Raw genomic sequence first — 14,540 nt, forward strand, 5'->3', positions numbered from 1 at the left:
TAGCATAACGATGGTGGAATACTGATCCATCATCATCACCATTACCATTTCCCTCATCAAGGTAGCTTGTTTCAAAGAAACGTCTCCCAGGTTTTGAGGTTTTTCCTTTCCAAGGGTTGGCATCGCAGGAGTTCACACAACACAGGAGAACAACACAGGAGAAAGAAAAACTGGTCTTCTCTCTCTCTTGATGCAGTCGGAGCTTAGATGCTTGATGCAGTCGGAGCTTAGATGCTTATGGCGATGGCGATGTTTCCAACATTGCAGAGCTTTCGTCTTTGAAAGATTTTTGCCATGAGAGCAAGCAGATCCTTGCAAATCGGTCTGTGACTGCACACAAAGCACCGTAGCCTTCCTCCTCCGAGCAGGAAAAACCTCAGGGCAAACAGAAATCGGTACAAGCAAGCATCATCATCTGATTTCTCTGAGCAGGCACAATCAGGGCAAACAGAGATAGGTCTGTGAACGTACAGAAATCTTTACCAAGGACCGTCGCTCGCATTTCCTCCCAAAGCAGCCACTGCCTTCCCTCAAGGTTAGGGAAACCAGATATTGCACAGAAATTTGCAGTCTGTTCAACAAGTTTAGGGCAACGACAGGTGAAGGCGCAGAAGAAGCTGAGAACTGAGCCCGCCGCAGGTGGAACTGGAGATCTGTACCATCATCACCATCGCCGTTTTTCTGCACGCTGTTTGAAGCTTGCATGTTGATCAGTTGACGTAAGCTTGCTTTCTGTGTGGATGTGAGGAGATGTCCCCTGTGCACACTCGTACCGGCGGGAGGACACACCATCATCATTTCCTTCGTCACCATATCTACTACAAACCTAAGTCCAAGAAGAGGAGCCGTGACAGGAAATCCGCTTCTCAGATTGCCAAGATGCTACGCAGGGTATTCATCTGGTCTTTCCCTTCCTGTGCTTTGTGTTTAGTTTTGCAGTTTGTTTTGCTACGCCTTTGCTTGTTTGACAAGGGATTTTACAGAAGTACCGGGCTTAGTAGAATTTTTCTTGAACTTTAGGCTGAAACTTGCCAATCCTCCTAGGAGGATTTTTTTCCTTAAGCCTCATCCTTGCAAGTCCCTGTTTACAAGCTAGAGGTGTTTTTGTAAGAGAAGCTCAGCAGGACTTTTTCCATACACCTGCTCTTCATCTGGGCCAGCTATGAAATCTAGAGGTTGGCTGTCTCTGTCGATTTCCTGTTGCTCAATCTCCTGTTACTAGCCGTCTAGGCCAGATGGCAGCAGCTTGTAACGAGGTTTTTAGTCGAGAGATATGATCTCCACACATCCTTTTTGTCCCCCTAAGTAAGGGTTATGTCATCATTGCTTTTTTTCCATTTTATCGTCTACAGATTAATCAGGTCCAACGGTCAGGTTGAAATTATATTTCTTCCATTTATCGTGTGCACTTGAACTGAATGTGCATTTATCAGCTTGTCTGCAAGTTGGTGTGGTTATTGGCCTGCTTTATCAGTTGCCTCTTTTTCATTTGCATTTTTTGAAACTGTCTGTGGTTTGGTTCTCTTGTACCTTTTGCTGTTCTGGTGGTTGGTCTTGACAAACTGCTTATTCCTTGCTAGGGGCATGGCTCATCTTCCACCCCTCCCACTCGTGAGCAAAACATCCAGAACCAGGTCAGTTAGTCATGGTTATACATGGGCTATACTAGATGACGGTGCAATTTTTTGCCTAGGGATGCCACTCATTCGCCTGCACTCACCTTGAGTATATGATTCAGGACATTGGGTTCCTTGCTCCGTTTTTAGATTGTGAGGTGTTGGTGTGAGCATAAGGTGGTTGTTCAATGTCTATAGTTTTCTCATGGTGCGCTGCTGTAATTATATGCCTCAGCCTGCAGCCAACCTGAGGCGATCGTCCAGAAAAAGGAGACCTGCCACCCATGGAGAGTATGTTTCTTACAGTGACAATGAAGATGACTTTGAGCTGGTGAGGCATTTCTTGCTGCTTTGAGGAGATTATTACACTCTTTTGCTTGTTCGCAACTCAAAATGTTTTAGCAAGCTATCAAAATGTTTCAGTAACGAAGAAGCAAATGTTAACTTGGTGTTGCAGAGGAGGCCATTTAGGCAATCGAGATCTGCAAGGAACGAAGCCAAATCAAGTCAAGATGAAGATCAAGCTCTCCCAAGGCGAGAAGGTCTGAGGCCTCGTAGAGAAACACGGCGTTTGAGGCAGACGTCTCCTCAATCATCTGAGGATGAAGATCAAGCCTTTTCTGAAGAGGATGACATTGAAGATGATGGTGATATCGGTGATGAAGAAGAGGAAGAGAGAGAAGAAGGGGAAGAAAATGAAGAGGAGGAAAGGGAAGAGGAAGACAGGGAAGATGAAGAGGATGAAGAGGGAGAGGGTAGAAGGCGATATGCTTTGCGCAATCGTACAGAAGTTCAACGCTTTTCTCCACAGCATGAGGAGAGACCACTTCATCAACAGAGATCTTTGTCTAAATCTTTTACCTTTCAAACTGGTGTGAAGCGTAACCGAGAGGGAAAGCGAGTCAGTTCGAAGTCAGACAAAAGGCATCGGTCGTCCAGGGCAGATGATTCTGATGATTCTCTTTTGATCGATGAGATTGTCCAAACGCAAGGTCCACCATGGCTTAAAGGAGGTTCAGTTTCAGGTCAGTCATGGCTATTTGGTGGGCTTGATATGTCAGGGTTTCAAAGTCGAGGCATGAATGCAGCTGGTAATCCTTGGGGTCCTCAAGGTGACCAATGGGCCAGTGGAGTTCCAACGGCAGGCCTAAGTCACAAAGGTGGAGCAGATATTCAACCATTGCAGGTGGATGATTCTGTAACTTTTGATCAGGTTGGAGGACTTTCGGATTATGTCCAGTCACTCAAGGAGATAGTTTTTTTCCCTTTGCTTTATCCAAAGTTTTTTCAAAATTATGGTATCAAACCTCCAAGGGGGGTTCTTCTATGTGGCCCGCCTGGGACAGGCAAGACACTGATAGCCAGGGCACTTGCTGCTTCAGCAACCCGTGCAGGGCAAAGGATCAATTTCTACATGCGTAAAGGGGCTGATGTTCTCAGCAAATGGGTTGGTGAAGCGGAAAGACAGCTAAGGATGCTTTTTGAGGAAGCTCAACGGAACCAACCATCCATCATCTTTTTTGATGAGATTGACGGTTTGGCTCCAGTACGGTCCAGCAAGCAGGAGCAGATTCATAATTCCATAGTCTCCACACTTCTTGCTCTTATGGATGGTTTGGATGCACTTGGGCAGGTTATAGTGATAGGAGCTACCAACAGAGTTGATGCTATTGATGGAGCTCTGAGACGACCAGGTAGGTTTGACCGAGAATTGACATTCTCCTTACCTGATTCAAAGGCCAGACAAGAAATTTTGAAAATCCATACCAGACCATGGAAGGAGCATCCAAGTGAAGATTTGTGCAAGGAGCTGGCAGCTGCTTGTGTTGGATACTGTGGGGCAGACCTAAAGGCTCTTTGCACAGAAGCAGCTATTGGAGCTTTTCGAAAAAAATATCCACAAGTATATACAAGTGATGACCCACTGCTGATTGATGTCAGCTCTGTTCAAGTTAAGCGCCTGGACTTTTTGGAAGCAATGTCAACGATTACGCCAGCTGCTCAGAGGGGCACCTTAGTTCAATCCATGCCCCTGTCTTCCATTGTGTCTCCTTGTTTGGAAAATCAGCTTAAGTGCATTATGGATACAATTGCTGGTATTTTCCCCATGAATAAAACTGAAGGTGTTTCAAAGTTTCCTGCTGACAGAGAGGGTGCTGATCAGCTTGCTGCATTTTCCACTCTCCGATATGGGTCTTCGTTCCCTTTTGTGTATCGGCCAAGACTCTTGTTATGCGGGAAGGAGGCAGCTGGCCTTGTAAGCGGACAACATTAAAAACTTCTTTCTTATTTCAGAGTAGGGCCTGTAAATCTCAGGAATGAGTCCTTGTGTGATTGCACTGACTATTTTTTCTGTTTCTCTGAACAGGAACACATTGGTCCGGCAGTGCTTCATGAGTTGGAAAAGTTTCCTGTACATTCACTCTCGTTGCCTTCTTTGCTGTCTGACATGGGATCAAGGTCCCCGGAAGAGGCACTGGTGAACATTTTCAGAGAGGCCAGAAGAACTACTCCTGCTGTTTTGTACTTGCCACAGATAGAGCTCTGGTGGGACACGGTAAGGTTTATGCAGTCATAAGGCCATATGTTTTGTATGACTGATGCCACTGGTAGTAATAATCAGTTCTAAAAGAAATTTTATTGCCGACTCTGTATTCTTTTGGTTGGAAGATTATATTAAGCTCCAAGGATAGTGTTTGATACTGATGTAATGGATTTTTGGTTGATATGTAGGCAAACACTCAACTGAGAGCTGTTCTGTTGATGCTTCTAGCAGAGTTTCCTTCAAATTTGCCAGTGCTGTTTTTGTCAACCGCAAAAACACTTAAAGCCGAACTTGAAGAACAAGTAGCAAGTGTTTTTGGTAGCTCCATGTAGGTGTTTCAAATATGCTGACACAGTAAATTAAGCTTACATGTATCCATTTGAATGCTGATTATTGAGTCATGCTGTGGCATGTTTCACCTTTGTATGAGTGTCAGCATTTCACATCTTTATCCTTACCAGTTTTTAAATTGTTACAAGTTTGTTGATATGAGCTGGGTCTCCATAAGATAGTTGCCTTACTGCTTTCAGTGCTTCTAGATTGTGCAGGGCTTTTGTTTGGCACCTTACAGCCCTTTTCTTTAGCTATTGAGGTCCATTTTGGAACTTCATGTACTGGAGCTGTGATCCCCAAAGCAAGAGTTGTCTGCTGAGCTCTCCTAAGCTCGCCATGATGCAGGAGCTTTCATCCATGAAGGCAGAACTATTTCCTTGCCCGCAACGTGATGTGGTAGTGACTGTGGCAATGAGTCAACAGAGGCCCCAGCATTGGATCATCAAGTGGAAACGCACCACCACAACGGACACAAGGAGGTGCATTGAAGGCTCCAATGGCACCGACTGACACTACACCACATCTCCACTGACTGACACTCCACCGCATCTCCAGAGAGAGGAGATTCCACCAGAGGTTACGCTGCCACCCAAGGCATCCACCAAGGATAGGAGATGCCACCGTCTCGACCTCGGGCATATATGGCCCTCGTCCCACCTAAGAGGACATCCTTATCCTGCAGCCTTATCTCACTTGGAGGACATCGTTATCTTGCAGCCTTCATACCACTTTGTACCTTTTGTCATATCATCAGCTTGTGCTATGTCGTCCTCTTCACTGTGACCTCTGCTGAGTGTGCATAGTACAATGAAGGAAATGTATCAGTGTCTCTGAGTAGTGCAAGTGTTTTCGTTACTTCCACATTCTCGTCTCTTCCGCCTCTTCTTGTGTTGTGTCCCGTTATGTAGTGTCTTCTGTGTTGCACCGTGAGCATCGAGGACTTTGGACATATTGTCCAGAGAGGAGCCACCACGTAGTGTGCCGGGCAGCCAGCCCTGCTATAGGTACACTAAAATTTGGCACGCCCAGTGGAAATCTCGAAACTGGGAGTCCTAATAGCTCACCTTTTCATTTGTGTTGCGTCCTCTTTCCGTGTCGTATTGTGTCCTCTTTCTTTGTGGCTTCCTCTCTGCATGCCCAATACACGCTCTCGTGGTAGTCCGTTGAGCCCATCTAAAAGTCCTCTTTCAATACGTTGCTACAGTTGAAAGACATTCAGCTACTTGCGAGCTAGAGAACCTCCTCCACCCCCTCCTATGGCGGCTAACCTTGGTAACCCCACCCTTGGCAATGTGGGAGGCCAAGCCAACCCTCCTGGTCCAGCCAATCCTCTTGGCGCAGAACCCCTTTCCACGGTGCTTGGCTGAGTCAACGTCAAGCTTCCCACCTTCAAAGGATCATCCACTAAAGATGTGGATGACCACATCCGACGGTTCATCTCCATTTGTAAGAGCCGAGGTCTTGAGTGGGAGGATGCCTTCTTGGTGCTCTTCGTGTCCACTCTCCAAGGTTCTGTTAGAGCTTATCAACTTACCTTGGTGACTTCATGGTGCGTCAGTGGGTGACACAAGCCTTACTGAGATCCACCCAGCAGAAGATTTGAGAGAGTCGGCCCATACCAACATCATTGTTGGAATTCCAGGAGCTAGCCTCCCAACTTGAAAATGCACGACTCATGTTTGAGTGCGATGTCGGCTCTGCACATCCAACAGTGACACAATCGGCGGATGACCTGGTGGCTCAGTTGAAGCGGGAGCTGGAGGCACTCAAAGTGAGCTAGAAAGCTCCTAGCGGCGAAAGTACCTTGCTCCAGCTCAAAAGGGAGATTGAACACTTGAAGACCTAGCACGAAGCCAAGGGGCTGTGGTGTGCTATATGCCAGTCACTTGGACACACCATTCAAGAATGCCCAAAAAAGAAGTACTGTTTCTTTTGTGAAAAAGGAGGACACGAAGATAAAGATTGCTACTACCTCAAGGGGTTCCGTCAACTCCATCAACAATAACCTCCTCATCCTGCTTCAGCAGTTCCCAACCTTGCCCATTATGCTACTGGTGCCGGTGCCGGTCCACAATCCTTCCATGGTGCTACACCTCCTCCTTGCCCAACCACTCCCTAGGTGACCTACCTTCCATCACTCATCCCTAACCCTCCTTCGCCAACCACCCTAGTGAACCGTCCTATTCGCCCTCCCCAACCTCGCAATTGTCTCGTCTTTTGTTATAGATGTGGGAATATGGTCATTACCAAAGCCGTTGTCCCCTTCCTGAGGGTGCTCTGCCTTGCCGACATTGTCCAGAATCCAAGGATCATTATACCCGTGATTGCCCCAAGCAAAGGGCATCCACATCCTCCGACTTCACATTCCCAACTCCAACCACCCACTTAGTCTCAGTAGGACATCCTCGATCTCAAGGACATCCTTCTCCCATCAGACACCCTCTGTCCACTTGCCAATCTTCCTCTCCCACTCTTGGGGTGTTCGTCACACAACCCCCACACCTACCCATGAGGATCCACCCCACTTAGTCTCGGTAGGACATCCTCGATCTCAAGGACATCCTTCTCCCATAAGACACCCTCTGTCCACTTGCCAATCTTCCTCTCCCACTCTTGGGGTGTTCGTCACAACCCCCACACCTACCCATGAGGATCCACCATCCACCACAGTGGTCACCAGATCACAAAGGAAGGTCGTGCCTCAAGAGCAACAAGGGGATGAGTCTGATGATAAAGCTATGTCAGTTCCCTGCATAGTCATAGATCAATCCTTCTAGGCCTTCAAGGACCTCCACAACCAACCTTCGATGTTGGACAACTCACCTACCCCTTTCCTTCGACATTCCAAACTAGAGCTCACACCCTTCTGTGTGGAGGATTTACTCAAGGGAAATACCATGTCTTTGAACCTTTTTGACTTGCTCCGGATTAGCCCAAACGTCCGACAATGTCTCAGTACACTGTTGGAGCAACTCCACCAATTCTAGTGGTGGGCAGTATGGTGGGTTTCCCCTTCCCTCTGGTGTTGCAGGTTGCATGGATATCAGCCGTGCCAATCCTTCTCTTACAGACTACCGGAGCCCCCGCTTCTCTGTGGAGATTCATGGTACCTTGCTTTTTGGTCGTCGATTGTGGCTTTGGGGTGAACTTCATGCCGGAATTCACACTCCATGGAGTAGGCCTCAAAGTGACGTGGCCAACTAAATTTGGTGTTCGGATGGTCGACCAACGGGAGGTGACTCCTATCGGCCTAGTGTGGAAGGAGTCACTGTAGTCATCCAAGGGATTCCATTCCTACTCGACTTTGTGGTGATTTGGCTTCCTGAAGTCAGAGGGGCCTACTCTTTACTCATTGGTCGACCATGGCTTAGGAGTACAGGTGTTCTACATGATTGGGGTTCCGACCGATTGTGGTTCCTCAAGAGCATGGCCCACAGGAGCTCAAATCGGAGGAAGGTCTGGATCAAGGGATCCATGGCGCCACAATAGCCTCCATTTCTTCTCCCAACTCTATGACACCCACTTCTTGGCCAACGAAAGAAGAAGCCAATGCAGAGAGCGCCCCAAGAAGGCGGGCCAAACTAGCCCACCCAGGTCCCCACCTTGGGAGGACCCACCTCAAATCGAGCTAAGCATCGCTGTAGGAAGAAGCAATTTTCTCTAGCCTCCATACCTCTACCTAACTCCCAATTGCCACCTTTCCAACCCTTACTTCCTCGCCGACATCAACGTTCCTACTGGCACCCTTCCCTTGTCCCATCTACTTCACAGTTAAGCAAGCCTTGTTACCCTATGCTACGCACCATCTATTCCATCATCACCTTATTTCATCTCGGTCATCCTCAACCTTACGTCCTCTTCTACCCACACCACAAGGGCTACCCATCACGGACGCCCTTGATCCTTGCCACACACGCTTACCCATCTCTTGGCTATCTTCCCCACCATCCTACACCCTCTATCACCATTGGTCACTTTCCTAAAAGGTAAATTTGGGTTGACTACCATGAGTATATAACATGCACGTTCCTAAAAGGTGAATTTGGGCATGTTCGTGGATTCATCTAGGTATATAATTCAGCCATATTAGCGGACATGCAGATTTCACATTGTGAAGTTTTCGTCCGAGTTGCGGCCAGTTGATATTGTGCTTATTCTTTCTATCTTTAGCAGTGCATTTGCCCTATCAACTACTTATTTGTTGTACTAATTCTTTCTATTTGCTACTTCCCTTAGTGCTAGGCTTCATTATGGCCGAGTCTGCCCTGCATCTCCGGAGGTTTGACAGAAACTCAGTACGAAGAGCTTTGTGTGAATATATGCTCTTATGTGTGTGTGTGTGTGTGAGAGAGAGAGCATATCTTGATACAGAGTTCTACACCCACTATTGGGCACTGATGACGTTAGTGGGGATGTTGTAGGATCTAGTCCATACTATGCATAATGGAGTTGATAGTTATATAGTCTTGTGGGTTGACTACCATGAGTATATAACATGCACGTTCCTAAAAGGTGATTTTGGGCATGTTCTTGGATTCATCTAGGTATATATATTGGTCACTTTGGTAGGCAAGTGTCACCTCCTATCTCTAACGGACATGCCTAATAACCGTAGTCGCATTCTAGTACCGCAAGGCCACCACAAGCCGACAACTCTTGTAACCCCACCATGTGGGAGTCTTTCCTTTCACTCATAAGCCACCATTCCGCACTCGATCACCAGCTCTGCGAGTCGGGCATGGGACTGTGTCTAGAACCAGCAACAAGATCAAATCCCACAGAAACTCACCGCAAGCCCCACCCACCTTGGCAGCAAGTTTTCCTTTTAGCCTCTCATGAGTCACAACAACAAAAAAAAAACCCCAAAATAAAAAGAAATAAAAATAAAAATAAAGAAATCCCCACTATTCCCTCAACCATCCTCTGGTTTATCCTCCAACCCCCCTTGTTTCCTCCCATGCCATCCGCCTAACCCCCCTATGGTCGGATGTCCTCTCATCCTCTCACCCCCCTTTGGCGAACGTCCTCAACTTGGGGCCGTCCTCCACTGGACGTCCCCACCTTCGGGACATCCTAAACTTGGGATGTCCTCAACTTCGGACATCCTCAACTTGGGATGTCCTCAACTTCGGACATCCTCATCTTGGGAGGTCCTCACCCTCTGGCCATCCTCAATTTGGGACGTCCTCAACTTCGAGCCTTCCTTAACTTGGGACTTTCCCACCTTCGGGACATCCTCAACTTGGGATGTCCTCAACTTCGGACATCCTCAACTTGGGATGTCCTCAACTTCGGACATCCTCAACTTGGGAGGTTCTCACCCTTGGGCCATCCTCAATTTGGGATGTCCTCAACTTTGAGCCCTTCCTTAACTTGGGACGTCCCCGCCTTCGGGACATCCTCAACTTTGAGCCCTTCCTTAACTTGGGACGTCCCCGCCTTCGGGACATCCTCAACTTGGAAGTTGGGATGTCCTCAACTTTGGACATCCTCAACTTGGGAGGTCCTCAACTTCGGGCCATCCTCAACTTTTGGGACATCCTCAACTTGGGAGGTCCTCACCCTAGGGCCATCCTCAATTTGGGACGTCCTCAACTTCGAGCCTTCCTTAACTTGGGACGTTCCCACCTTCAGGACATCCTCAACTTGGGATGTCCTCAACTTCGGACATCCTCAACGTCGGGCCATCCTCAACTTGGGAGGTCCTCAACGTCGGGCCATTGTCAACTTGGGAGGTCCGCAACTTCGGGCCATCCCTAACTTGGGACATCCTCAATTTGGGACGTCCTCAACTTTGGGCCTTCCTCCCCTAGGGACGTCCTCCACCCGGACCATCCTCAACACCGGGACATCCTACCCACGGGACGTCCTAGCAAGGGGACTTCCTCGCTTCCGGACGTCGTCCACGCCTTCACTAGGGGATATCCTCTCACCATCAAGGAGTCTTGTGATAACTCTCTCCTACCCATCGGGGTGGCCATACGTCAATGCACGACTTTTGTCATAGTGCTTCGTGGCTGTGTTCCCGCAATATTGCGCCTCACGCTCCGGTGGCCTTCTCTTTTGCAACTTCCCCACACCGCCTCCATCAATTGTTCACCCCCTCACTCCCTCTTCGCGGTCTTAGCGGCCTTCCCTCAACCCCTATTGGCCACTCCCCCTCCACCACTCACCCTCCCCCTTTCACCCTATGTAGCAGACCCCCTTTTCCCTCAACCCCCCTTTTTTCCGCCACCCTCTCCATCGCTCACCCTACACGGTAGCCCCCCTTTTTTCCGCCACCCTCTCCATCGCTCTCCCTCCCCCTCTCTTCGTAGCGGCTAGCGACCCCCCCACCTTCTCTACCCTCTCTCCCCAACCCTGCTCGCACGCCCCCCCCCCCCCCCCCCTTCCCTTCTATCTTCACCAGCCCCCCCTTTTTCTTCTATTTTCACAGCCCTCCCTCCCTTTCTCCATCATCGCATGCAGACCCCCCCTCTTACTTCTCTCACCAACGCGCCCCCCCCTCCCTTCTTCTATATTCGCCCACAGCCCCCACTCCCCTTTTCTACTTCCTTGCACACCCCCCCCCCCTTCTCCCCCCTTCCTCGCTAGCAGCTCCCTCAAAATAAAAAAAAGAAAAAATCCCAAGCCTCCTTCATTCCTACTTGTTGCCTCTCCTTCTCTCTGCAGCAATGGCTGACAATTTACCTCACCACCCGGTACCTTACCAACACTCCATCCCTCACTTTAGTTGTATATACCACCTTTTATGAGGTTATTTTTGTTTGCTCTCTTTTCATCATAATGTAATGCATCATGTAATACCCATCTCATGCATACTTTCCAAATGTAACCCTCTACGCAGCTTACTTGTATCTTCCTCACCGAGGACGGTGAGCACTCTAGTGGTGGGCGACCTGTAGCCACCAAGGGTGCCTACATGGTGGACCATCCACTGCAACACAGACCGTCCACTTGAACGGACCATCCACCGCAACGTGATGTGGCAGTGACTGTGGCAATGAGTCAACAAAGGCCCCAACATTGGATCATTGAGTGGAGATGCACCACCACAGTGGACACAAGGAGGTGCATTGAAGGCTCCAACAGCACCGATTGACACTACACTGCATCTCCACTGACTGACACTCCACCGCATCTCTAGAGATAGGAGATTCCACTAGAGGCTAGGTTGCCACCCAAGGCATCCAGTGTCCACCAAGGATAGGAGATGCCAGCGTCTCGACTGTAGGCATATATGGGCCTCGTCCCACCTTAGAGGACATCCTTATCCTGCAGCCTTATCTCACTTGGAGGACATCGTTATCTTGCAGCCTTCATACCACTTTGTACTTTTTGTCATATCATCAGCTTGTGCTGTGTCGTCCTCTTCACTGTGACCTCTGTTGAGTGTGCACGGTATAGTGAAGGATATGTATCTGTGTTCTCTAAGTAGTGCAAGTGTTTTCGTTCCTTCCACAGTCTTGTCTCTTCCACCTCTTCTTGTGTTGTGTCCTGTTGCGTAGTGTAACATGCGGAAGCTTCGGAGTCGACTCGGTAACTTCAATGCTCAGAATTCAGCAATCTTTCACGATGAAAAATAACGCACAAAACTGAAGTAGATGTGCAGAAACTAGAGAGAAAGAGAGTAGGAGAGGACATAGTAATGGGTCGCAAATACCCTCTGTAGGGCCCCCACCACGAATGGTGTATTTGCTTTATTAGAATGATGCAAATCAGAAAATATAGATTGTACTTTGACCTGTTTTGGCTGAGATAAATCTCTGCCCTTGACCTTCAACCTTCACCCTTGCGTTAGCTTGTCCCTTGGCTGTCCGGGCCCTTGAGTTGCTGCAGCACTTTGTGAAATATGAAATGAATGGACTGAAAACAGGACTTGGGTGTTTATACCCCTTCATGTATCCAGTCGGCCAGTTCTACAGGAGTTGGCCAGCATAATAATGCTCACGACTAGCTAAAATAGCAATAAAATGCTTGAAAAGGTTGTTACACTTCAATAAAGTGGCTTGGCCACTTGCAATTGGCTATGGAGTGTTGGGCAGCCTGAGTGGGCTGCCCCACACGATGCCCTGTCGGTAGCCTGTCCAGAGGCCCTAGGGCTGGCTGTGTTACGACCCTGTGTTTTTCTTTGGACAGAAAGTAGGTGGGCAGGGGCACGGGATGGACAGTGTGAACAGCATCAGCTTGGATATGAAAGGGAAACCCATATGCGGCCAGCCCAAGTGTGAAAGGGACAAAAAGGGATTTTGAGTTTATAAGGTTTTATAACCTTTGATGACTTAAAATATTATTATTTTGGAAGTTTGTGTTTTTGCTATTTTGCTTTTGGCTTTTTGGAGAAAAGCGAAGAGAATCGCATCATCCAAGTCTATAAAGCGAAGGGTGGCGGATTCCAAGGTGTGGAGTCGTGTGGTGTATGCGGGTGCATGGTTGGTCACCAGAGAGCTCGAACAACACGTAGAACTTTATCGCAGGCAGCACTGGACAGAGAGAGCAGGGGTTGTCGTTTTCCTTCGGCTATGGCTAGCATTGTTGCAGGTGATGGTGAAGGTAGGGCGATGACCTCAGATGGTGGTGCTGGTGTAGGCGGGGTGATGCCCACAGGTTTGGGAAGGCGGTGCAGGGGATGGGTGCACAACAGCGAACCAACCGGGTGCTGGCGGACATGGAGCAGGCCACGTGCTGGTGGCGGCTGCATGTGTGGAAGCAGCTAGGCGGGCGGTTTTCTGCAGTGTGGAACAGGCCAGCATCGTCATCATCACCTTCGCTCCCCCTTTTCGCATGCGCTTTCATCTACTTTGTGCTAGAGTTGCACCGGGCCTCGTGAGCTTGAGAGGCTACTCGGCGCTCGGATCTATGCTCTCGGGACTATAACTAAGAAGGTGAGACGTGGCTAAGAGGCAGACTACAGAGTCCTTTCATGGTCAGACGCACAGAGGGCTGCAGCGTGAGCCTTTATGGAGACAAAAATCTGTTCGTCTGGGGTGCTACAGCGTTTGGTTCAGAAAACACTCCATGGGAAGGCCACGATGGAAGCTGTTTTGAAAGCCGGTTACAACAAAGGTAGACTTGCAAGAGAGCGAGGGCGCCATGAGAGGTGCCGGCTAGTGAGTCTTGAGCCTTGAGTGTGCACGAGGTCCTCGAACACTTAGGTTGAAGGCTTTTTGAAGACAAAGATCAAGGGTTAAGGCTTTGTGAATGGCTCTTGACGAAGAAGACATGGGGTAAGGCTTGCTAAGCACTCATGTGGAAGACCTGGGTGAAACTATAAGGGATCCTATTGGTGGAGGATTCTACAAGTTGTACTTTGTACTCAAATTTGATCAAGTAAAGAAATACCGCAAGGGGCGTCATTGCGTTTTGGGGCCAATCGGTGTCTGTGTATTGTTTGCAGGAGCACTCTAGCTCCCCCTGTTTATTTTTCTTTTTCAGGTCCCCATGGGTGATGAAGTGTTTGTTTCACCGACAGTCGAATTTCTGAAGGCCGGCCGGTTTCAGGCCGACAGCCCTTCCACATGCTCCATGCGTCGCCTAGCGTCGTCTTGTGCAGCAACACGGGCTACTGCCTCACGGTCTTCCATCTATCGACTCCAATGCACACATTTGTGCCTCGAGCATAGAACTTGGCCGCGGTCGTGACCCATCAAAAGGGTCATTTTGTAGAGGATATGGAATCTGGGAAACGGAAGGAAAGGGAGGAGACGGAAAAAGAGGGACTGGAGAACGGGTGTGCTCTTCTAGAGCCAAGATCTACGCCTTCTGCTCTTCCAATTTGGTACCCTATTTTGTGATTGCTCGCATCATCTCTCGGAACATCTCTAATACTGTCATGGCCCTGTGAAAATGGAGCAGCACAAGTGTGGGCATGGTGGTTGCAGAGTCAGAATATTGAATGATTCACATGGGGGGTGCCCGGACAGAGTTAAAGATGTGTGGACATCCCTAGGTGTGAAGGGGGGAACTAGAACATTAAACGTTTAATGTTTATTAAAGTTGCCCCTAGGCCTTAGTGGCCCCTAGGGACTTTTAAAGTTTGGGGCCCT

At 48.7% G+C, this 14,540-nt stretch overlaps 1 protein-coding gene across 1 annotated transcript in view; it reads left to right on the plus strand.

The window, feature by feature from the left end:
- Positions 1 to 584: 584 nt before the first annotated feature.
- The window catches only part of LOC147613323 (ATPase family AAA domain-containing protein At1g05910-like), a 34,489-nt gene continuing 20,533 nt past the window's right edge, over positions 585 to 14,540 (plus strand). Inside the window, exons 1-6 of the mRNA XM_086782618.1 lie at positions 585 to 891; positions 1,581 to 1,634; positions 1,852 to 1,947; positions 2,074 to 3,873; positions 3,985 to 4,173; positions 4,350 to 4,489. Coding sequence (XP_086638744.1) covers positions 751 to 891; positions 1,581 to 1,634; positions 1,852 to 1,947; positions 2,074 to 3,873; positions 3,985 to 4,173; positions 4,350 to 4,489 — 2,420 coding nt within the window. The 5' untranslated portion in view covers positions 585 to 750. The remainder of the gene's footprint in view (positions 892 to 1,580; positions 1,635 to 1,851; positions 1,948 to 2,073; positions 3,874 to 3,984; positions 4,174 to 4,349; positions 4,490 to 14,540) is intronic.

Source organism: Cibotium barometz, chromosome 44 (genome assembly GCF_041138505.1).
Source record: "Cibotium barometz isolate CiBa-2024 chromosome 44, ASM4113850v1, whole genome shotgun sequence".
Lineage (NCBI taxonomy): Eukaryota > Viridiplantae > Streptophyta > Polypodiopsida > Cyatheales > Cibotiaceae > Cibotium > Cibotium barometz.